Source organism: Ictalurus furcatus, chromosome 11 (genome assembly GCF_023375685.1).
Source record: "Ictalurus furcatus strain D&B chromosome 11, Billie_1.0, whole genome shotgun sequence".
Classification (NCBI taxonomy): Eukaryota; Metazoa; Chordata; class Actinopteri; order Siluriformes; family Ictaluridae; genus Ictalurus; species Ictalurus furcatus.
The window spans coordinates 13,949,814-13,973,625 of record NC_071265.1 but is presented as its reverse complement, the minus strand read 5'-3'; the positions used below and the strand labels follow the sequence as shown (position 1 = coordinate 13,973,625).

The following is a 23,812-nucleotide window of genomic DNA, read 5'->3' as shown; positions in this document are numbered from 1 at the left end:
GAACTGTGGGTTTTATCAAGGTGTAGGGAATCATGAATATCTACAAATACCAGCCGATTTTAGTGCAAAACTTTCAGGTGTCTGCTAGTAAGCTGAAGATGAAAAGGAATTTCACATTTTAGTATGACAATGACCAAAAGCATACATCCAAATCAACAAAGGAATGGCTTAACTAAAAGAAGATCAATGTTTTTGAATGGCCTAGCCAAAGCCCAAACCTGAACCCAATTTACATTTAATTAAATCCAATTAATAAAACTTCAGGGTGACCTGAAGTGGGCTGTGCACAAGAGATGCCCGCACAATTTGACAGATCTAGAATGTTTTTGTCACATTATTTATGTAATGGAGGTTTGGACGGATGCAAATGCAGTTAAAGACATTTATTAGAGAGAGAGGCAGACAGACAAATCCAAAATATTAATCAAAAGCGTGGTCTAATAACAGGCAAAAGGTCAGGCGATCGGCAGACGGGCATAAACAGGGCAAGGCAAAACACAAAAACGAGAACAAGGTCAGTGAACATGAATCAAAATGAGAAATAAGGAACAACCGTTTGGTAAAGAGATAAACACAATACTACACAATGTAATCATGGGTTAAACACAGGACAGCTGAAAACAATGGTGACACACATTTGGGAAACAACCAATGACAAATCAAGGGCAGAGACATTACATAACCATAAAAAAGCACATGTCCAAGGTAAACAAAGTCAATGTCGTTGAAGAACCAAAAGCATGCATTCATGAAGAGCTCGCCCATCAGGCTCACGCTTTGAGCTTGTGCATCGGGCTTGCTTTCGGTTTTCCAGGCATGCTCCAATACTACAGCGCTAGCTTGAGGGGAATACACTCCCCTCCCAGGGCAGTCCTGACCCTTTGGGCAAAAATGTCTTCAGCTGAACCGGGAGACTGAATGGTGTCCTCAGCGGAGCAGGAAGGTGGAGCGTCGTCCTCAGCAGAGCAGGAAGGCAGAACTACATCCTCAGCAGAGCAGGAAGGCGGAGCATCATCCTCCATTGACTCTGCAGGCTAAACTTGGTTGGCTGTGTCAACAGACTCAGGCGTGAGCAGAACATGGTTGGTTGTGTCAGCAGCCTTGGGTGTGAGCAGAATTTGGTTGTCCATGTCAGCATACTTGAGGTTGATCAGAACTTGTTTGTTCCTGACGTCATCTTCAGGCATGAGCAGAACCTGGTTGTTCGTGACAACAGACTCTAGTGTGAGCATAACTCGGTTGGTCATGACGTCGACTACAGGCATGAGCAGAACCTGGTTGGTCGTGACGTCGGTTTCAGGCATGAGGAGAACTTGGTTGGTTGTGTTAACAGATTCTGGCGTGAGCATAACTTGGTTGGTTGTGACGTCAGTTTCAGACTGGAACGTGGTGTGGAAGGTCACATCGTTGATCTCAGACTGGAAGTTGGCGTGGGAGGTCGCCTGGTTGACCTCAGACAGGAACTTGCCATGGGAGGTCGCCTCTTTGACCTCAGACAGGAACTTGGCTTGAGAGGTCATCTCTTCGACCTCGGACAGGAACTTGGCTTGAGAGGTCATCTCTTCGACCTCAGACAGGAACTTGGCTTGAAAGGTTGCCTCTTCAATCTTGGACATGAACATGGCTTGGGAGGTTGACCTCTAGCAAGAACTTGACTTTATGCTGGAGCTCTGGAGATGAGACAACCTCGTGGGTCTCAAGCTGAAACTCCAGGGATGAGACTGCCTCGTGGGTCTCCTGCTCCTGCTCTGGGGATGAGACTGCCTCGTGGGTCTCATGCTGGAGCTCTGGGGATGAGATCGCCACATTGACCTCCGGCTGGAACTCGGTAGGTGAGACCTCCTCTTGAGTTTCAGGTTGGAGCTCTGGAGATGAGGTCGCCATGTTGACCTCTGGAACACCATCACGAATAGTCCCACGAACTGAGTTACATTCTCCAGTCCCCTGGATCCCATGGCTGTCAGACGCTGCGCCCACTGGCGGGCTGAGCCAAAAAACCGGGACAACATGAACCTTATCCATTGCTTCTCGCTGGGCTTGGGGTCCATTAGGCTTGAGAAATAAATCTGGCAGTCAACCAGAAAATATTCAGGGTAACTAAAAAACCCGTCATACCGATCTGGGAGATCTATGAAATTCCATTGAGAAAACTGGATCAAATCTAAGGTGAGGATGGTTTGCTTAGTGTGACGTCTCCTCCATCTTCCTGCTGCATCCATGGTGGGGCATAGTATTATGTCATGTTATTTGTCATGGAGGTTTGGACGGATGCAAGTGCAGTTAAAGATGTTTATTAGAGAGAGATGCAGGCAGACAAATCCAAAATGGTCTAATAACAGGCAAAAGGTCAGGCGATCGGCTGACAGGCATAAACAGGGCAAGGCAAAACACAAAACGAGAAATGAGAACAAGGTCAGTGAACTTGAATCAAAACGAGAAATAAGGAACAACCGCTCGGTATGACGGAGCAGGTATTCTCGTTCCCATAGTGTTATGCTAAACGCAACGTCGAAGTTCCCTTTGAAAGGGAACATCTGGGGGAAACAAGTGGGGAAAAAACGTCTGGGTTACGCATGTAACCCTGTTCCCTGAGAAGGGAACGAGACATTGCGTAGCTTTATCATACCAGGGCAGGCCTGTGAATTGCGTCTTCTCTTCACATAATTTAGGCTGATTTACAGGCTGGTTTAATTTAGGCGCGGTTCACAGGTGCCATATTTATATCACGCAACGCGCTTAATTGCCACGTCACCTGATCATGGCAGGCCTATAAATAGGCACGATTTTACACAAGCTTCCGATGCCGGTCCCGCGTGAGAGGCGCTCCCATAGTGTTATGCTAAATGCAACATCTCTTACCCTTCTCAGGGAACAGGGTTACATGCGTAACCCAGACGTTTTTTCCATCCTTGTTTTCCCTAAAATGTTTCTGATTACATTATTTGTCTACATTGCAATTGCAAATTAAAGGTGGGAAAGATCTGACATGGTTTATCTTAGTCTCCTTCTTTTACTTCACAAAAAACTGCTATTTTAACAGGGGTGTGCAGACTTTTTATATTCATTTTATGATGTATGTAGAGGTATATTTTGCTAACAAATAAGGCTATAATCACACAAATTAACGATGTTGCTAGTATTCTTCTTAGTGAGGCAGTATTTATATTCACTGTTTCTCAAAGACTTGTTATTCAATTTCAATTCTCTTGCATCAAACACTTTGCAGGGTTTGTAGCGATGCATTAAAATGGAATACCATAACTTTTTCCAGCCTGCTGTAAACTGGCATTTTCTGAGTATTATATATAATTTGGTCAGATAATGTGAACTGGAGCAGGTGTAAGTCTTAGGTCTATAGAGGTACATTTATATATATATTAGCCAAATCATAATATTAATAACTTTCAGACTTATTTTTCTTGTGGAATATAATGTATTTTCAGTGAGTTTCTTTAGCCTAAGCTAGGGATGTAAAAAAATAATAATAAAAAAAATAAATAAATAAGTAAATAAAAATTAGCAGACCAACACCACATCAACAACAACTCTTAAATATGTTAATTTATCAGCATTTAATGGAAAGCTACATTTTCAGACTGTAGATAAGTGCAGGAGTATGAGGATAACTCCGCAATACACTTACTTTAATAGGAACCTGTATTACTGCTCATTAATGCAATTATCCAATCCAGTCAATTATGTGGCAGCAACACAATGCATAAAATCATCCCGATACAGATCAATGATGTTCACATTAAACATCAGAATGGAGAAAAAATGTGATAGCACTGACTTTGACCATGGCATAGTTGTAGGTGCTAGACAGGGTGGTTTGCATATTTCAGAAACTGTTGATCTCCTGGGATTATCAAACACAACAGTCTCTTCAGAGTTTATACAAATAATTCTGTAGGCAGACATGCTTTGTTCCAGCCGAGAGGACAGGCTACAGTAACTCAAATAACTAGTGTTTAAAACCTTGGTGAAAAAAAAAAAAAATAATAATAATAATAATAATAATAATATCAGAACACAACACACATCAAAGGTTGAGGCTAAAACAGCAGGTACCAAATCAGGTCCTATCAGTCAAGAACAGGAATCTGAGACTACATTTGGCACAGGCTCATCCAAACCCAATCATCAACTGCCAACATTTGGTGGTCATGTAGCCTCAGTATTTGAGTTTATGACCCTGAGTGTATTGCTCCATTTTGCCCCTAGTGGAATAACAACTATAACCAGCTCTTTGTTCACAAATCTTTAAATTAAATTTAGCCGTATAAGAAGATCGTAATTTAGAAGACAGATTCTTAACAGAACTTTTACTAGGCCGATCCTGGCCCTCGGGCTATGTTTGACACCTCTGCTTTAAGTTACAATATTTTCCAAGTTTTCCGCTTCTTAAATTTCACAAAATCACAAGTATCTTAAGTGAGCCCTGTGTTACAGCCCAGTCTAGGTTAGGCCACACAGCGTAACCAGCTCACAATTCAAATGGAATTGACCTTTAAAATGGGGGAGCCAGGAATAACAACACAGAGTTGTTCAAAAAAGGTTGCGGTATATTGTAACACACACAGTCATATACATATGACTGTACAAAGAACCAAACCAGGCATAACTTCAGGGTGGACCAAGGCCAAAATAATAAACAAGAGAGTTCTTTTGTTAGGTAGCTAGCTTACCTAAAAGGAAAATAAAGAAAATACAAGTACTTCCCTAACTACCAAAGCCAAAAACAGAGACAAAAGGACCCTTCTCCCAAAAGAAATGGCAGCCACACCCCTACTGCCAATGAACTGAGTGCAAAATTATATACAGTGGTGTATAAAATAGCCAAAAACTACAGGGACAACCAAACTCACAGTCAAAAACCAGAACAGCAGTCAGATCACAGAATTTTAATAGCCACAAGGTCACACAACACAAACCAAGGGCACACTCCTAACACCAATTCACACATAACCACCTCCAACATCCTACACCATTGTCACGCCTCTTCCTCTTTATATATGGTCGTCAATCAGTGATGTCATCCTGGCGTCAATCAGTGATGTCATCCTGGGAGGCGGGAGCAAGGGAGGCTAGGGCAGGCTGGAAACTCTGGGAGGGAGTTTGGACCTGCACACAAAATATGGCACAGCACACAAAAAAACCTTCCCATCCCAAAGGTAGCGGGTTTAACACCTGTGTTTGAGGTAAATGACAGCTGATTCTTTTTTCTCTTCTTTTATGAGCGTGAACTAAGCAAATCAATTTTGCTCTCTGTTGCTGTTTTCTAGTCCAGAACAGTATGATGTGACTAAGTGGTTTTACGGTAAACCTAATTTGCATGTCCTGTTCTCATCCATTATACTTTATTTCATAATTGTCGTGTAACATGTTTTTAATAACTGCTCATCGCTTCCTAAAGAACACTAAGAGGTTCTGAAATCAAACACCACAGCTGAAACATCAGAAGGCATCTATCTTTGTCTACCTCTATGATTTAGCTTCTTAGAAGTTTTGAAGGACAAAATTTATATGAAAAAATAACATCACCCAGTTGTCTTTTTCCATGAGTAGTTGGAAAAAAATTAGTTCCATAGGTAAAGGTAATTTCAGTTTCTAAAGTCCTTTTGAAATGGCTTCGTAATGGTTGACAGCAAACCCACGATGAATAAAGCACATAAGGGAGCTGATAAATAGGGGAGCCATTAAACCCATTGATGTGTGACTTATGCTTGGCAAAATACCTCTGTCATGGAGGTAGAGTGGATTCCAAGCATGCTCGCCTGCTTGGGGGCTGTTATTGATTTCACCTTCATTTAATCAGTCTGTTCAATGCCATAAAACTATATGGTAGATGACAAAGAGTTTCATTTTTATGTTTGAGAGTTGGGAATGTCATAGATCATGCAAAAGCTTGAGGCTCTTTTGCAACTTCTGCACTTTTTTTTTAACAGCAGTAAAAGGCGAGGACTTATAAGGAATAGAAACTGGCTTTCTCCAACAAACTAACCAATCAGTTACTTACTGCTGTCACAAGGGGACAACCAAGGAAGCTGTCACAGGCCCAGTAGGCTTTAGTAGTCTATTGATGCAATTATGATGGTCTACAGTGCATCCGGAAAGTATTCACAGCGCTTCACTTTTTCCACATTTTGTTATGTTACAGCCTTATTCCAATATAAATTAAATTCATTATTTTCCTCAAAATTCTACAAACAATACCCCATAATGACAACGTGAAAGAAGTTTGTTTGAAATCTTTGCAAATTTATTAAAAATAAAAAACAAAAACGCACATGTACATAAGTATTCACAGCCTTTGCCTTGACACTCAAAATTGAGCTCAGGTGCATCCTGTTTTCACTGATCATCCTTGAGATGTTTCTACAACTCGATTGGAGTCCACCTGTGGTAAATTCAGTTGATTGGACATGATTTGGAAAGGCACACACCTGTCTATATAAGGTCCCACAGTTAACAATGCATGTCAGAGCACAAACCAAGCCATGAAGTCCAAGGAACTGTCTGTAGACCTCCGAGACCGGATTGTATCGAGGCACAGATCTGGGGAAGGGTACAGAAACATTTATGCAGCACTGAAGGTTCCAATGAGCACAGTGGCCTCCATCATCCATAAATGGAAGAAGTTTGTAACCACCAGGACTCTTCCTAGAGCTGGCCGCCCGGCCAAACTGAGCGATTGGGGCAGAAGGGCCTTAGTCAGGGAGGTGACCAAAAACCCCGATGGTCACTCTGACAGAGCCCCGGCGTGTCTCTGTGGAGAGAGGAGAACCTTCCAGAAGAACAACCATCTCTGCAGCACTCCACCAATCAGGCCTGTATGGTTGAGTGGCCAGACAGAAGCCACTCCTTAGTAAAAGGCACATGACAGCCCTTCTGGAGTTTGCCAAAAGGCACCTGAAGGACTCTCAGAACAAAGTTTGAACAAAGATTGAACTCTTTGGCCTGAATGGCAAGCATCATGTCTGGAGGAAACCAGGCACCACTCATCACCTGGCCAATACCATCCCTACAGTGGAGCATGGTGGTGGCAGTGAAATATGAATGCAGCAATGTACAGAGACATCCTTGATGAAAACCTGCTCCAGAGCGCTCTGGACCTCAGACTGGGGTGAAGGTTTATCTTCCAACAGGGCAACGACCCTAAGCACACAGCCAAGATAACGAAGGAGTGGCTAAAGGACAACTCTGTGAATGTCCTTGAATGGCCCAGCCAGAGCCCAGACTTGAACCCGATTGAACATCTCGGGAGAGATCTGAAAATGGCTGTGCAGCGATGCTCCCCATCCAACCTGATGGAGCTTGAGGGGTCCTGCAAAGAAGAATGCGAGAAACTGCCCAAAAATAGGTGTGCCAAGCTTGTAGCATCATTCTCAAAAAGACTTGAGGCTGTAATTGGTGCCAAACGTGCTTCAACAAAGTATTGAGGAGAGGCTGTGAATACTTATGTGCATGTGCTTTTTGTTTGTTTTTTTATTTTTAATAAATTTACAATGATCTCAAACAAACTTCTTCCATGTTCTCATTATGGGGTATTGTTTGTAGAATTTTGAGGAAAATAATTAATTTAATCCATTTTGGAATAAGGCTGTAACATAACAAAATGCGGAAAAAGCTGTGAATACTTTCCGGATGCACTGTAGGTCTATGTATCATTTACAACTCCATCCATCCTTCCATTTTCTGTACTTCTTATCCTACAAAGGGAACCTGGGGCACAAGGCAGGGGACACCATGGATGGGGTGCCAACCCATCGCAGGGAAAACATTTACACAGACACACATTACAAACAATTTGGAAATGCCAATCAGACTAAATCACATATGTTTGGACTGGGGAGGAAACCCTTGAAGCATGGGGAGAACATACAAGCTCCGTACAGACAGGGTGGAAGTCGGAATCAAACCCCCTCAACCCTGGTGGTGCGAGGCAAATGTGCTAACCACTAAGCCACCATGCCCACCAATTGCAACCCATGAGATAATATTAAGTTATCATTCCTTTTATTTTGTAAAACAGTTTAATCTGCTGTGTGTTCATGGTAAGAAGTTCCACATCCACTGAAACATTCATGAGAAGTTACAGACCTTTTCTCATATATAAAGGGTCTGTGGACATTACTTTTATTCATACAAGTTTGCTAAGATGTTGCATATATCAGGTGCACAAAACAGAAAAAAAAGAAAACGCTCAAAAGTTAAGCCTTAGAACCTCTTTTCTTTCCCAATTTGTTTTCTAATTGATTATATTTTAGAACAGAATAAATCTAAGAACCAGCTGCAGGTTAGTATTATTTTTGACAAATTAATTAAGTTTGTTGAAATGATCTTTTCAATAATTAAATCAAAAAGATGATTTAAAGATGACTAAAAGGAGTTCTCAGTTATACCACTGACATCAGACTATCAAACTGACATAACAGATAACACTTACTGCTCTTCCTAAACAAGTTGTCTTGCAGATTTAAAATTTGTGAGAATGTGTTGCTCATTCAATTATCATTTTTGTGTCATGTGTCCTCAGTGCAGACATTGCACGAGCACTCTGACTGATGCATATAATATTCTGCATGCAGGATATAAATGTAGATAAGAAGCAATAGACACTGAAAGGCCAAAGTTAGTCTTTAAACATTTGTATCCATTTTAACTTGGTTAGAGGCTACGCCAGCAGGATTTCTTAATACACCCACACCATGGGTGGTGATATATCCCTCAGTCAGGGGAAAGGCTGTTTACTCTGTATTTGTGCACACTGCACCAAGGCCCAAACTCTGAGAAACAACACAACTATTTATATACTGAACTAGTCTCCAGTGAGTTCTATTCGCTGTTATTTTCCCAGACCACTTCACACCACCAAGTGAAAAGTAGGTTGCTAATTTAATATCAAATATATTTTGGAGCAGCATTTTTGCATCAGTCAGATTTTAATGTCTTTTTCTGCTTACTTTCAAAGTTAATCTTTTTGTCTGCCCTTTAAAGTGTCTTGCTATTTTGGCCTCTGTCTCAGAAATTAGTGATTTATTCATGAATTTCCTTCTGTTTCTTTTAGATCTGGAAAACTTCAGGACTCATCGAAGGAGTGCGGTATCTGTGAGGGAGGGACAGGGAGTTGTGCTTCTGTGCGGCCCACCTCCTCACTCAGGAGGTCAGTACCTTCATTTCTAATAGTGTTTCCAACAACTGTTTCAATACACCCTCATCAACTTCTTGTGTAACAGCTTTGTCATACAATGGTTGCAGATTTGTAGTTGATTGTGAGCTTTAATTGATTTTCAACTTGCACACTGAATTTCCTTTAAACTATGCTACAGTGTACAAAGTGATATTAATACCATGCCAAGTAGCTAGCTTGTTAAAAAACTAGATGTTAGCTTAGAGTGAAGGTCAGAGTTAGTTGCTGTAGCTGACCTTAAGAGTTTATATTTTAATTGACATTTTGTATTTTTTTGTGCTTTCACTTGTGAAAAAGCCAACTTGCTCATTATATTCCTTCTAAATTTTATGGAATTTTGTGGAAGCTTATATTAGTTCACAAAATACATTTCAAATTACATCACTAAACCCAATAGACTTACATTTAGCCATTTTAAACCTTTGAATCACTGCTAAAAATGTTGCACACCTTTACCGTTGCCACAATGTTGGTAACATTATGGTTATTCCGTCTCGAATGGTCAAATAATTGCAAAGTTGGTTGCTTGACCATTTTTAATGTTTCCCTTTTTTTTTAGTGATTACCTCTATGTATCGGCATTGCAAAACAACATTTTTTTACTTGGGTCAAACACAACGTTCTTCTTTTGTGTCATGGCACACAGCAACTTTTTGTTATACAGCTGTTTACAGAAACCTCTATATCTCAACTCAGGATTGTCCTAGCGCTGGAATAAAGACTGATCACTAGATCACATTACAGGGTATGTGTACATGTAATGCTCAAGTTTGCTCACAGTTCCACTTTTAGGGTCATTTTTAATGGGAAGCATTTGAGTGTCAGTCTTTTTTTTTTTTAAGGCGGTACCTAGGTAAGTTTAGTGTGTATGAAAACCATTTCAGGTTTGAGACTTGGAAGTACCACAAAATTAATTCAATAAATAAATAAATACATAAACTGGTGATTTTGCAATGCCAATACATAGAGGTTATAACTAAAAAAGGAAAAATTAAAAACAGTCAAGCAACCTGCATTGGGACCACTTGAGATGGAATGTCCGTTAAAATACCTTTAAGATTTTTAACAAAATTTAAATTGCTTACCATTTTAATTCAGCAGCATTTTAAGGATCACACATATATAACATGTGTGGCCATAAATAAAGATATGACCATAAATTCACATGTACATTTTACTAGGCTAGCTAAATAGATGCGCAAAAGCATGTCCTTTTCATTATGTTTCTTCCAGTTTTTACATAATTGTCGACATAGGTTTTAGGAAATTGTGTCTCTGTTCTCAAATGTCCTAATACATTTCTCTATTGAGGGCAAATTAAGAAAAACAAGAGTTGTGTACACCGACAAGAAAATTGCATAGGCATGAAAGAAATAATATATCACATCCAATATGATGTATCAATCTTTGTAGCCAAACAATAATGGAAAAAGCATTCTCATCTTTATAAATCATGGTTTATGGCATGGTGTTATCCTGAAGTCTCCTCCTTGTGTATAGCCTTCTTACATTTACATTTATGGCATTTGTCAGATGCCCTTATCCAGAGCGACTTGCAGAAGTGCCTTGAAGTTGCTATCAATAAGACATCCTCATGCTGGTTCACTAGGTCAGGGACTAAGAGTACCATCAGTCTAAAAACCCTGCTGGGTTAGTACAGCCTTATCTTAGTATAGCCTGCTGGGTTAGTACAGAAAGTTAGTATAGCCTTCTTCTCACTCTTCTTCATGCTCTATCTCTAACTCCTTTATTTATGCTTCTATATTTTTCGTCCTTTTTACGATACATGAGTTAACAAAAACATGTCTTTAATTATGGCCAGTGGTAGTATTTGGACTAAATCTGTGCTGTCATACAATAAAATTATAATTTGGCTTTTTAAAAATAAGAGTATTATGCATCATTATACATGGGCGAATTTCAGCTAGTTTGCTTTATACCTGCTATAAAAAATGACATTTAGACATTGTTCTCATTCCTTTTGGTGTTGTCAATTTGTCATTCCATGGTTGTTTTTGGAATTTCTGTTCTCTTTTTTTCTCTGGTGTTCTGCTGCACACGTGTAGAAACAAGCTCTTTAGTGTTTGTTCCCCTAAGGTCAGTGTCTGTTCATGCGTTTTATGTTTTACTATTCCTAGAATATGTCATGAGAGTTTGTTATGAAATTTGTGCTCAGGAATGGAGCACTGTGTGGAGTGCTAAAAGTTTTTCATGCTAGTATAATGAGAGTGAATTCCAGTAAAATGTGTAATAGAGTTTGTCTTTGTCAAAAAATACAACTGAGCTTTGGTTAATGATGAATAATGAGAATTAACTATTAACCCCCCCCCCCCCCATTTACATATACCATGATCAACTGAAACATATGTAGAAGTAATTTATTTTGTAACATTATCGATGTTCTGAATTCATTGTGTTTGTCATAATAAATCAGATAAAAATACTAAGAGCCCGCCTCCATTCCACAAGTTGGTGTCACCCAGCTATTACTTCGCAACACAACACTTGATTACTGCTGTTTGAATGGGAGAGCACAGGTAGCTCTGAAGTTGAAGAGAAACACTGCCCAACAGACTATTTTGCATTGCTGATCAGAGAAGGACAGTAAAAATTATAAAAACATGCACTCAGGAGGTAGGATACTATGGTGTAATCTAGCTAATGACACTCCACAGATATTGTAGCTAGCTAGTTAATTCATTGCAATTTAGCCATAACCATCAGTATAATAAAAACTGACTAGTGTTATGTTAGCTACATTTTATTTTAATAGCTCCCATTATTATCAACAACAAGGCTGTTCACACTAAATGATGTGTATAAGTTAAAATCAGTTACATTGTCCATTCATTTGGACTGTTATTATGCCCTGTGTAATTTGTTTTAATTAAATGTTTGTGAACGATAGATAGATAGATAGATAGATAGATAAGCAGAGGATAATTATGTAATGACACTGCAGATATAACAACACTGATGTTTGTTTGTTTTATTTTTATTTAATTACAAATATTAGGAAGCATACCCATTCACACTTCACCCCCCAATGTTCAAACCAAATCTATGCCCATGACACAGTAACAATGTGTGAACAGATTGCTGTTGTATTTTTGGATTTTTCTTTTCATATTGGCCATTGTATTTTGGTTGTTTTTCAGAAATGCTATTTTCCTTCACGTATGCTGTTAGTGCAAGCGAGTTCTGCAGCGCCCTGAAAATTTTGCTCATGAGCATATTTATCCAGTCACTAACATGCATCTAACTGCTCCATATTCAGTAGTGCCAATTTGTCCTTAGCAAAAAAATAAAAAGTAAAAAAATCCCTACCATCCTTCTATAACTCTAGCCTCATCGTTCTGCTTCCCTCCACCTTCCAAGTCATCATTAACACAATCATATCAATTTAATAGCCTGTTGTTAATTAATCCAGCAGCATGGCAGCATGCATATTAGGAGCGTATTGATGTTGGCAGTGATGCACATAAAAAAGCACTTCTGCTGCAGAAAAGGCCTTTTTTTTAGGTCTGCCTGTTTGGTTCTGCTGAGTTTATGCCTTTGTAATGTTGTAATGCCTTTGTAATTTTGTTAATGTCTTTGTAATGTACTGATTTATTTAGTGCGTCAGCAATAATGAGAACAGCATCTACATTAAAAGACTAAAAACATTTAAAATGTTTTTCTTATGTCTTTGTTTCTTTGTTAACACTGTATTTGCATATGGAAATATGTCAGGGGCTGCATTATTATTAATCATTATCTATTGCTGTGATGAACAGGGATGTAAAACTTCTATCATTGCCAAGTGTTAGTCTACCTGTCATACATATGTCTTCATTCATTAATATTAAGGCATACCAAGTTGCTAATAAAAATATTTCATTTATTTATTTGTTTTATTTATTTATTTATTTTCAGTTATTAGCTAACAAGCTGAGAGTAAATTAGCCTAACTTTCCTCCTTGCTTTTAAACACTATTTTACAGTGCACTCTTTTTCACTCTAGGGGCACACACAGCTTATTTTTTCACTCAGTTTGTTCTTGCCACATGTTGCATGCACATTGTTTCTGGCTAGAAACACTACAAAATACAATATTAATACTATATTATGCAGTCTAGGCTCAAAATCTTAAAATTACATTCCAGCCTGAAGCCTTACTGCAGAAGTGATTGCCCTTAAGTCAGTTATAATTGTTACATTACCTGAGACGGAAGCAAGTGCAGGTGATAATGACTCTGAAAGGCGAGGATCAGGCAGAAGGCATAGTCGCAAGGCAGGCAGTAGTCAGACGTTCAGGCGAACAGACAATACAAGGCTTAGGCAGGGAATCATGGTCAGGAAACAAAGCGCAAAATCCAAAAACCAGGGTAATCCAAAACGAACACAACGGCTTGGTCAATGACAGAGACGAGGCTGCTGAGTATTTACTTCGCGAGCTAGTACTGTGCGAACTTTCACTTAAATACTATGTGTGTGAGTGTGTGTGTGTGTATGATTGGGTGCAAGTGTCCATGATCAGAACTCGGGAGAATGTGTGCGTGTATGGGAAGTGTAGTTCTCGTCTGCCATGTTTGCGTTGCACTCTGGTAATTGTAGTCGCGGGTTCGCTGTGACGTGACAGAGCCCCCCCCCAAAGGGCTCACTTCAGGAGCCGAGTCCTTTCGAGGCCTACCCCTCCTCCGCGGTCCTGGTTTCGCTGGGTAAGCTGCATGAAAGTCCCTACACAGGTTTGGGTCTAGAATGTCCGGAGATGGGACAAAGCACTGCTCTTCTGAGCCATAGTCCTCCCAGCCGACCAGGTACTCCAGCTTTTCTCTTCTGCACCTGGAGTTCAGGATGGTCTTGACGTGGTAGGCTGGTTGGCCATCTATATCTAACGACTCCCGTGGTGAGTCACTTGGCACCGCCATGGCTAATGGACCCGGGATAACTGGTTTAAGGCGTGGGACATGAAATGACGGGGTGATACGGCTATGCTTGGGTAACTCTAGCTTGTACGTGACCTTTGTTTCTTAATTCTGAAGGGTCCGATATACCTGGGGTTGAGCTTCCTGCACCGGAACGGCTGCTTCAGGTCCTTCGTGGAGAGCCACACTCTGTCACCGGGTTGGTAGTTGGGGTGTTCCCTCCGGTGACGATCCGCCTTTTGTTTGGAGGTACGTGTGGCCTGCACTACATGTTGGTGTGCGCGTTCCCAAACCTGCTCACTTCTGTGAAATCACTCGTCGCCTGATGGTGAGTCAGTAGGGTTGGCATTCCATGGGAATAATGCTGGCTGGTAGCCCAAGATGCACTGGAAGGGGGTGAGCTGCATCGCCGAGTGTCATAGGGAGTTTTGAGCATACTCCACCCACGGAAGGAATCGGCACCAATCCTCTGGGTTCATGGCACAAAAGGTCCGGAGGAACCTAGCGATTTCCTGATTGGCCCGCTCTACCTGCTCATTAGCCTGGGGGTGGTACCCTGAGGTGAGGTTAATGGTGATGCCCAACTTCTCCATGAAACTGGCCCAAACTCTTGATGTAAATTGTGGGCCCCATCACTCACAATCTCCTCCGGGATCCCAAAGTTCCTGAACACATACTGGAACAGTAGCTCGGCTGTGGTAAAGGCAGACAGGATGGCGGGTAGTGGGATGAGACACAGGGACTTCGAAAATAGATCAATTATCACTAGGATGGTGGTGTTACCCTGCGACTCTGGTAAGTCAGTGATGAAGTCTAGGGCCAGGTGGGACCATGGGTGTGCTGGGATGGGTAGGGGCTTAAGCTTGCCGGTGGGCAGTGTTTGCGGAACCTTGGCCTGGCCATATGTAGAGCATGAGGCCACTATACGCTGTACCTCCCTGGACATGTTGGGCCACCAGTACTTCTCGGCCAGCAAATGGTAGGTACGGTGCTGTTCCGGGACCAACTGCTTCCCGGGTGGACATTCGGCCGGAATTTGTGACCTTTGAAAGCGTGTCAGGGCCTGATCCAATGCCCATTCAATGGCACTGACGATGCAGAAGGGAGGCAGAATATAATCAATGTGGTCAACTCGGCTCTCCATACTGTGGAGCTGTGACAGGGCATCGGCCTTGGTGTTCCTTGACCCTGGCATGTAGGATAAGGTGAACTGAAACCTGGAGAAGAACAGGGACCAGCGGGCTTGGCGGGGTGTGAGACGTATGGCTGTACGTAGATACTCCAGGTTCTTGTGATCGGTGAAAATGACGAATGGGTGCGTGGCGCCCTCCAGCCAATGCCTCCAGTCCTCCAGGGTGAGCTTGACCACCAGGAGTTCTCTGTTTCCTACATCTTAGTTACGTTCTGCTGGGGATAGTTTGCGGGAAAAGAACGCCATGGGGTGAAGCTTGGGTTTGTCTCCTAACCTGTGTGATAGGACAGCCCTCACTCCTGCTTCGGAGGCATCGACCACCACGGCGAAGGGCTTGGAGGGGTCAGGGTGTTTGAGGATGGGAGCCATGGTGAATGCTTCCTTGAGCTTGGTGAATGCTTCCTGGGTGGCTGGGGTCCAAGCTAACCGCCTAGGCTTGCCACATAGGAGGGACATCAGGGGGTGTGCTATGGTGCTAAACCCTCGAATAAAATGTCAGTAAAAGTTGGCAAAGCCTAGGAACTGTTGCAGCTCCTCGACGGTCCTTGGTGCGGGCCACTCTACCACCGCCTGGACCTTACTTCAGTCCATGGTGACCCCTTCTGGCTGATGACATACCCCAAGAAGGAGATTGTGTGTGTCGATGGAACTCACATTTTTCAGCCTTCACATACAGCTGATGTTGCAGGAGAAGGTGCAAAACCTGCCGGACATGGTTGACATGCTCCTCTCGGGACGCAGAGTAAACTAGGATATCATCGATGTATGTGATGACACTCCTCCCCAGATTGTCTCTTAGGATGTCATTGATTAGGCATTGGAAAAGCGAGGGGGCGTTAGAGAGCTCATAAGGCATGACCAGGTACTTGTGGTGACCAGGTACCCGAGGTGGTACTGAATGCCGTTTTCCACTCGTCCCCCTCCCGGATGCAGACCAGGTTGTACTCACTACGTAGGTCTAGCTTGGTGAATATGGTCGCTGATCTTAGCTGTCCGATGGCTGCAGGTATTAGTGGCAAGGGATAATGGTACTTAATCGAAACTTGATTCAGGCCTCGGTAGTCTATGCATGGTCTGAGGCCACCTCCTTTCTACTCCACAAAAAAGAAACCTGCTGATGTGGGAGATGTGGAAGGTCTAATATATCCTTGTTGGAGCACCTCCTGAATATACTCCTCCATGGCCTGATGTTCGGCTTGTGAGAGAGGGTACACGCGGTGGGTAATCGCGGTGGGCTGGCTCCCGAAAGGAGCTTGATTGCCCAATCATAGATGCGGTGTGGTGGTAATCTGCTCACCCTCTCTTTGCTGAAAACTTCCATGAGATTATGATATTCAGGAGGAACTTTGACTGGGATGGGTGGAGTGGGACTCTCCAATGTCGTGGCTGCCACCATGACAACGGGGGATTGCAGGCAGCTATTGAGGCAGTATGGTGACCACTGGGTAACCTGTTTGTCTGCCCAAGAAACCTGGGGGTCGTGGAGCTCCAACCATGGGAGGCCTAATATGACGGGGTGCCAGGCAGAGACTGTGATGTACAGGACCATGGTTTCACTATGGAGGGCACTGACCTGGAGTACAAGTGGTGCTGTACAGTGGGAGATAATCCCACCTCCTATGGGGGACCCATCGATGGACTGGATATGACGAGGCTGGAGTAGGGGACGAATGGGGAGGTTCAGGTCATGCACTGTTCTCTGGTCGATGAAATTGCCGGCTGCTCCTGAGTCAATCAGCGCTGAGTGTTCGATCATGACAGGTAACACGAATACATGAGTTGTGCGTGCTTGGTTGGAACTCACCATTTGGTGTCGGGGTCGGCTGTCCCCGATCTCCCCGGAGGGCTGTGGCTTTTTGAGAGGGCATTGGCAGACGAGGTCGTTGCCCTTTCCACAGTAAAAGCAGCGGAACTCTCGGCGATGCCTCTCCCTCTCCTCCTCGCGAATCTGCGCCTGTCTAAGCTGCACAGGCTCTGCTGCGGCTCCTGGCATGGGAACCTTGGGTTCACGCAGCGCGGGGCGGTTGGTCTGGCGTAATCGGTCCAGACGAATAGCGAGCTCAATGAGCGCATCAAGGGAGAGTTGTTCATCCCGACAGGCTAACTCCTTCACCAATTCTGGATTCAGCCCCTGACGAAACACTGTCTTGAGGGCCAGTTTGTTCCATCCATTCGGAGCTGCGATGGTACGAAACTCCAGGGCATACTCCACAGCATCACATGTGCCCTGCGTGATTTTCATGAGCTCCTGGCCCGTCTCCCTTTCGTCAAGTGAATGATCAAGGGCGTGCCGGAAACATGTAACAAATTCCTCTAGCAAGGCGATGGTGCCGCCCTTTCGCTCCCACACTGCGGTAGCCCATAACAAGTTAAGAGCTCCAGGAAGTGTGTGATCTTACGAGCCTCCGGAATTTCTGGGTAGCCAGCGAAGAGCAGAGAACATCGTAGCAGGAAACCTTTACATCGCTCTGGTTCTCCAGCATATCTCTCCGGCATCGGCGGAAAATGCGCAGGGGGCGACGTAGCGCGGAGCACAGATTGGGACAGAAGCGCCACTTGCTCCATTAGGCGAGATATCTGATTTTGTTACACGTATATATCACTTTACCCTGGTCATCAATAGGGGCGCCTGCTGCTTCCGTAATTAGGTGAAGTAACCTGTTATAGTACCTGAGATGGAAGCAAGCGCAGGTGATAATGACTCCAAAAGGCGAGGATCAGGCAGAAGGCGTAGTCGCAAGGCAAGCAGTAGTCAGACGATCAGGCAAACAGACAATACAAGGCTTCGTGGGGAATCGTGGTCAGGAAACAAACCACAAAATCCAAAAACCAGGTTAATCCAAAACTAACACAACGGCTTGGTCAACGACAGAGACACTGCTGAGTGTTTACTTCGCGAGCTAGTACGGCGCGAACTTTTGATTAAATACTACGTGTGTGAGTATGATTGGATGCAGGTGTCTGTGATCAGAACTCGGGAGAAGTTGCGCGTGCATGGATATGGGAAGTGTAGTCCTCGTCGGCCATGTTTGTAGTTTGCATTGCACTTTGGGAATTGTAGTCGTGGGTTCGCTGGGACGTGACATAATGCAAACTTTGAGAATAGCATGGTAAACAGAAAAACTGTACTTGCCATTAGACAGCTCTTTCATTCAAACCAAGGAGCACAAAATTTAAATGTTTTTACTTCTATTATCTCCTCAAAGACATTTTAAAAAATCTAATTAATTTACCTCATTTGTATTTTTACCCAGTATTTTATTTTGCATGCACCTTCTAAATTACTGCTGATAATTGGTATTATTAGATGCATAGAAATAGATTAGCCCCAATGGACACCAGATTTAGGGGTTATTTCACTGTGTTTCACCTGGGCTGGAAAGAAATCAAACCAAGCCTTTACTTCATGTGTGTGTGTTTTTTTCCTCATGACCATGTAAGCTATATGGTGCTTTATTTTAACAGCCAATAAAGTGATATGGATGGAAGAAAAATTATGTAGTTATTTAGTTAGTAAGTTATTTTTTACTTGAGAGAGATTAATCCCTGTAGTCAATTTTACACTAGCCGGCCGTGGCTGTGCAGCAGAGCTAACTCATCTCATAACTTTTCAAGCTCTACAACATCCTCAGGTCTCTCCAGTGATGAGAAGCCACAGAGGTTACATTATACTCTTTATTCTGGCCTTCCCTCTCATTCAGTCCAATGTCTTTTCTTAGTCTGTCTTCATTCTCTCTACAACATTAATTCACAACACAAATACTGTAGGCAAAAACAAAACATTACCGGAAATGGCATATCTAAAAAAAACACTGCAGAAATAATATATATATAAAAAAAGCTCTAAAGCATTAAGTGATGACACAGTAGCATTTTGCCATAACACCACAGCATTAACAAAAACAGAAAACATTTTCAAAAACCCACTCAGATGGAAAATGCTTCAGGCCACTGGGGGCCAAAATTTTTAGTCTAAAGGATGTGGGGAAAATAGCAAACGATGTACATGCACAATTTTCTTCAGTGATTTGAAGCTCAAGCAAGCAGTATGTGGAATCATAAACAAGTGCAATCATTACTAAGTAAAAAAAGTAAAATGGCCTTCTGTAAACTTTGCTGAAGTCATGAACTTCCCAACAGGCTGTCACTGTACAAAGTTGAGACGGATGTAAGTGCAGATCTTTAAACATTTAATAACATCCATCCATCCATCTTCTACCGCTTACTCCTTCTTCAGGGTCACGGGAACCTGGAGCCTATCCCAGTAAGCATCGGGCACAAGGCGGGGTACACCCTGGACAGGGTGCCAGTCCATCACAGGGCACAATCACATACACACACCCATTCATACACTACGGACACTTTAGATACGCCAATCAGCCTACCATGCATGTCTTTGGACTGGGGAAGGAAACCAGAGTACCCGGAGGAAACCCCCACAGCACGGGGAGAACGTGCAAACTCCACACACACGTGGCCCCGGAGGGAATCGAACCCCGGACCCTGGAGGTGTGAGGCGAACATGTTAACCACTAAGCCACCGTGCACCCTTACATTTAATAACAAACAAACAAAATACAAAAGACAAGTGTCATGGAAATTAGACAACACTCATCCTCTGAAGGTAAAAAGGTTTATTACAGAAAGATGGTTAATACAGGATAGAATAAAGCAGGATAGAATAATGAGAGCGCTCTGAAGCCCTTGTACTAAACCACTACTATATATATGAAACGCAGAGCATGACAATTCTGTGTACCGATAAGAAGCAGTTTGAGACAGTTCAAACAGGCTTTGTTTTAGGATCTTGGACAGACGAACCTTGAACAGAAGAACATGTTTGTGTCTCTATAAGCAGATAAACATTCTGTACTGATCTCAGTGACATGAGATGGCCTTCTTAGGCGTTATCCTAATATGAACATGAACAAGAACAAAATTATTACAAAGTAAAAATAAGTAATTTCCCTCACATTTCCCCCATTTTATCATTACAAAACATGATATCTAAAATCAACAGAAAAATTACTATGCTGTGAGTACATCAGAACTTCAGAATCCTTTCACGGTTCAACTGAATTCATCATAAAACAGAAATAATGAAGGCGCTAAGGTTTTTTTTGTGCGGATATAAAGTATCCTGTAGTCAAGCAAGCTCATTTAGGGTGAAATGAGAGTCATCATGGTAAAAGGAATATTTACAATAGGTGTGAAATGGATGTCAGTGGGTCATCATCGTCAGTGTCGCTGAGAGAATCTGATACCCAGTCAGGTTTAGGATACAAGTCAGGTTGGTCATCATAGGGATAGTAATCAGTCTTTGTCAACATCAGCGTTTGGTCATTAGTGATTTCAATGAGCGTGAGAAACTGCTCCGAACGAGAGAAACAATACAAGGCAAAATGAGCAAGACAAGAAGAATTACTGCACCTATTGGTAGACAGACTATCCACGAGCCCCATCCCCCGAGTACTTAGTTCAGCCAATCAAAGTAAAAATTAGTAATTTCCCTCACACACGATAACAAGGATACAAAACACAGTGGTAAAGACTAACCACAGCAGCAGAGACAAAAGCATAGTAAGACAATGTGAGACAAGGAAGCAGTGCAAACTGGCTATATATGAGTGCTCCTTAACCAGAAAGTGATTCAGGTGCAGGTGGCCATGTGACTGATGAGTACAGTGCAGTGGCTGCTGGGGACTGAAGTCCAGAGTTCCTTCCCTGATACATGACACAGGCTTGATATAATGGATATACAGTACTGTGCAAAAGTTTTGATGTCATCAAAATAATTAAATTAAATGTTTCTACATTTTAAAAAAAATACCGTAAAGATCAATAAACAGTAGAAAATGAAACAAAGTCAATATTTGTTATGGCAAAAAAAACCCAAAAAAAAACAATAGTCTCCAGTACAATTAGTCCAGTTTTATAAAGAAATGAGGTGGTAAGTTTATTGAGCATCTTGCAGAAACAGCCAAAGTTCTTCTGGAGACTTTGACTGTCGCATGTGATTCTTATTTTTGCAGCAAAACCCAGCACCCTTCATTATGTTTTTTTTTGTGTGTGAGTGTGAAAAGTGGTCTGTTACATAATTTGCTGCTTTCTTTAATGACATACAAACTTTTTTCTGCAAAATTTAAAACGTCTTGGTTACGCTAGTAACCCTGTTCCCTGAGAAGGGAATGAGACGTTGCTTTAGCTGAAGGTTGTGGGATGCGCCCTCGTGGGTGACCGGTATCTGAAGCTTGTGTAACATCATGCCTATTTATAGGCCTGCCGTGATCAGATGACGTGGCAATTAAATGCATCGTGCGATGTATAAATGACACCTGTGAACTGCGCCATCAGCCTCTATTATCTGAAGCGAAGACGCAATTCACAGACATGCCCCAGTATCACAAATCTACGCAATGTCTTGTTCCCTTCTCAGGGAACAGGGTTGCATGTGTAATTCAGACATTTCTTTTCAAAGGGAACTCCACGTTGTGTTAGATGAACGCTGTGGGAACAGCTCTGTCATACTGAAGGTACGGCCTGTTCAAAAAGATCTGAGCCCAAGAGTCACTGCAAGACACTTGAGCCTGGGCCGGAATGTATATCCAGGCTGTAAAATCGAATGAATACGTGCGGTGTAGACCACCCTGCAGCAGTACACACACCCTGTAAGGATACCCCTTTGGGCAAAGCCTTTGAGGAGGCAACCCCCCCTTGTGGAATGAGCCCTTATGCCCAGAGGCGTAGCGAGACCGCTCACCTCATAAGCGATAGAGATTGCTTCCACTATCCAATTAGAGATGCACTGCTTCGACACAGCATCACCTCTGACTTATGCCACTGGCCTAAATGGACGTAAGTACAGAGATGGGCAGCAGATGAAGGCACTTTAGGAATATAATCTGGCCTAGGATACAGGAAGGCCTTGGCTAATCCAGGGGTAAAGCCAAGGCAGGAAGGGGCAACAGAAAGAGCTTGTAGATCTTCTATTCACTTGAGAGATGTCATCAGAAGAGCTTCCTTTAGAGTCAGAAGCTTCTCAGAGGCTGACTATAAGGGCTCAAATGCGCCACCTGACAGACCTTCTGGGACCACACAAAAAGGTCCCAGGAAGGTATGTGTGGTCTGCAGATGGGCCTCAGCCGCCTGACACCACGCATAAACCTCAAAGTTAGAGGATGTTGCCCCACAGAGGCTCCATCAACAGGGGCGTGGCTGGCCGAAACGGCGATCACATAGAACCTGATTGTAGGAGGAGCCAACCCAGCTGAGAAACGTTCTTGTAAGAACTCCAGGACTGTAGCTATTGCGCACTTTACTGGGTTTAGCTGACGTTCCTCACACCGCAAGACAAAAAGTCGCCACTTGAGCGCATACAATTTCCTCGTGCATGGTAGTCTAGCATTCAACATGGTCTCTCCAGCCTTAGTTGAGAGACCAGAATTTATGAGCTGGTGCCCCTCAGGGGCCACACCCACAATTTCCATAGTTCCGGATGAGGGTGATAAATCATCCCTCTGGCTTGAGACAGTAGATCCCTGCGGATGGGAATCAACCAAGGAGTGCCTTCCAGCAGGGATATTATCTCTGAGAACCATATTCGAGCTGGCCAATAAGGTGCTACTAGCAGCAGACGTAGACAGTCTTGGCGAATGCTTGCTAGAACCTGTGGGAGTAGAGCAATCGCGGGAAAAGTGGACAGACATGAACTCGGCCTCGTGTGTACCATGGTGTCTAGCCCCAATGGTGCAGGAGCAGTGAGGCAAACCACAGCAGGCAGTGCGTTTTCTCCTTGGAGGCAAACACATCCACTTCCGCTTGGCCGAACTTCTGCCATACGGACTCCACCACTTGTGGATGGAGCCTCCAATCCAGAAGGCTCAGCCCCTGTCTTGACAGGATGTCTGCTCCCACATTCCAGTTGTCCAGAATGTACATTGCACTCACTAACAAAAACTTTCCTTCTGCCCAGAGAAGAATTAGTTGCGCCTGCCTTTACAGGCGGCATGGACGTAACCCTCCCTGGTGGTTGATATAAGAGACCACTGCTGTGTTGTCTGTCACAACCAACACATGGTGACCTCTCAGTTGAGGAAGAAGGAATTTTAGTGCTAGAAATATGGCCCGCATTTCTAGCCACTCCAGATGAGGGCTGCTCCAGAGACCGTGAGCTGGACAGCCATCTAAGACTGATCCTCAGCCCGTGAGGGAGGTGTCTGTCATTACCGTCTTGAGATATCTAGCCATCTAGGAGATGCCCCTAGAGTGTGACCCGAGGCTAGAAACTGAGGACACCTCCAAATTCTCAGAGCACGAAGGCATTGCTAGGTGACACTGATTACTCTCAGAGGGTTCGTCCTTGGACAAAACTTCCTACTTTTCAGCCACCACTGAAACGGTCTCATGTGCAATAGGTCCAATGGTATGACATTGGCTGTTGCTGCCATAAGCCCAACAGTCTCTCGTAGAGACTGGAGGGGATGCCCAGATCCAGCTTTATGTTGCTCAATGTTTATTAGG

General features: G+C 43.1%; 1 protein-coding gene across 1 annotated transcript in view; it reads left to right on the top strand.

The window, feature by feature from the left end:
* Positions 1-23,812, top strand: part of cntn4 (contactin 4) — a 284,000-nt gene that overhangs the window by 93,167 nt on the left and 167,021 nt on the right. The window contains exon 5 of the mRNA XM_053636675.1: positions 9,071-9,166. Coding sequence (XP_053492650.1) covers positions 9,071-9,166 — 96 coding nt within the window. The remainder of the gene's footprint in view (positions 1-9,070; positions 9,167-23,812) is intronic.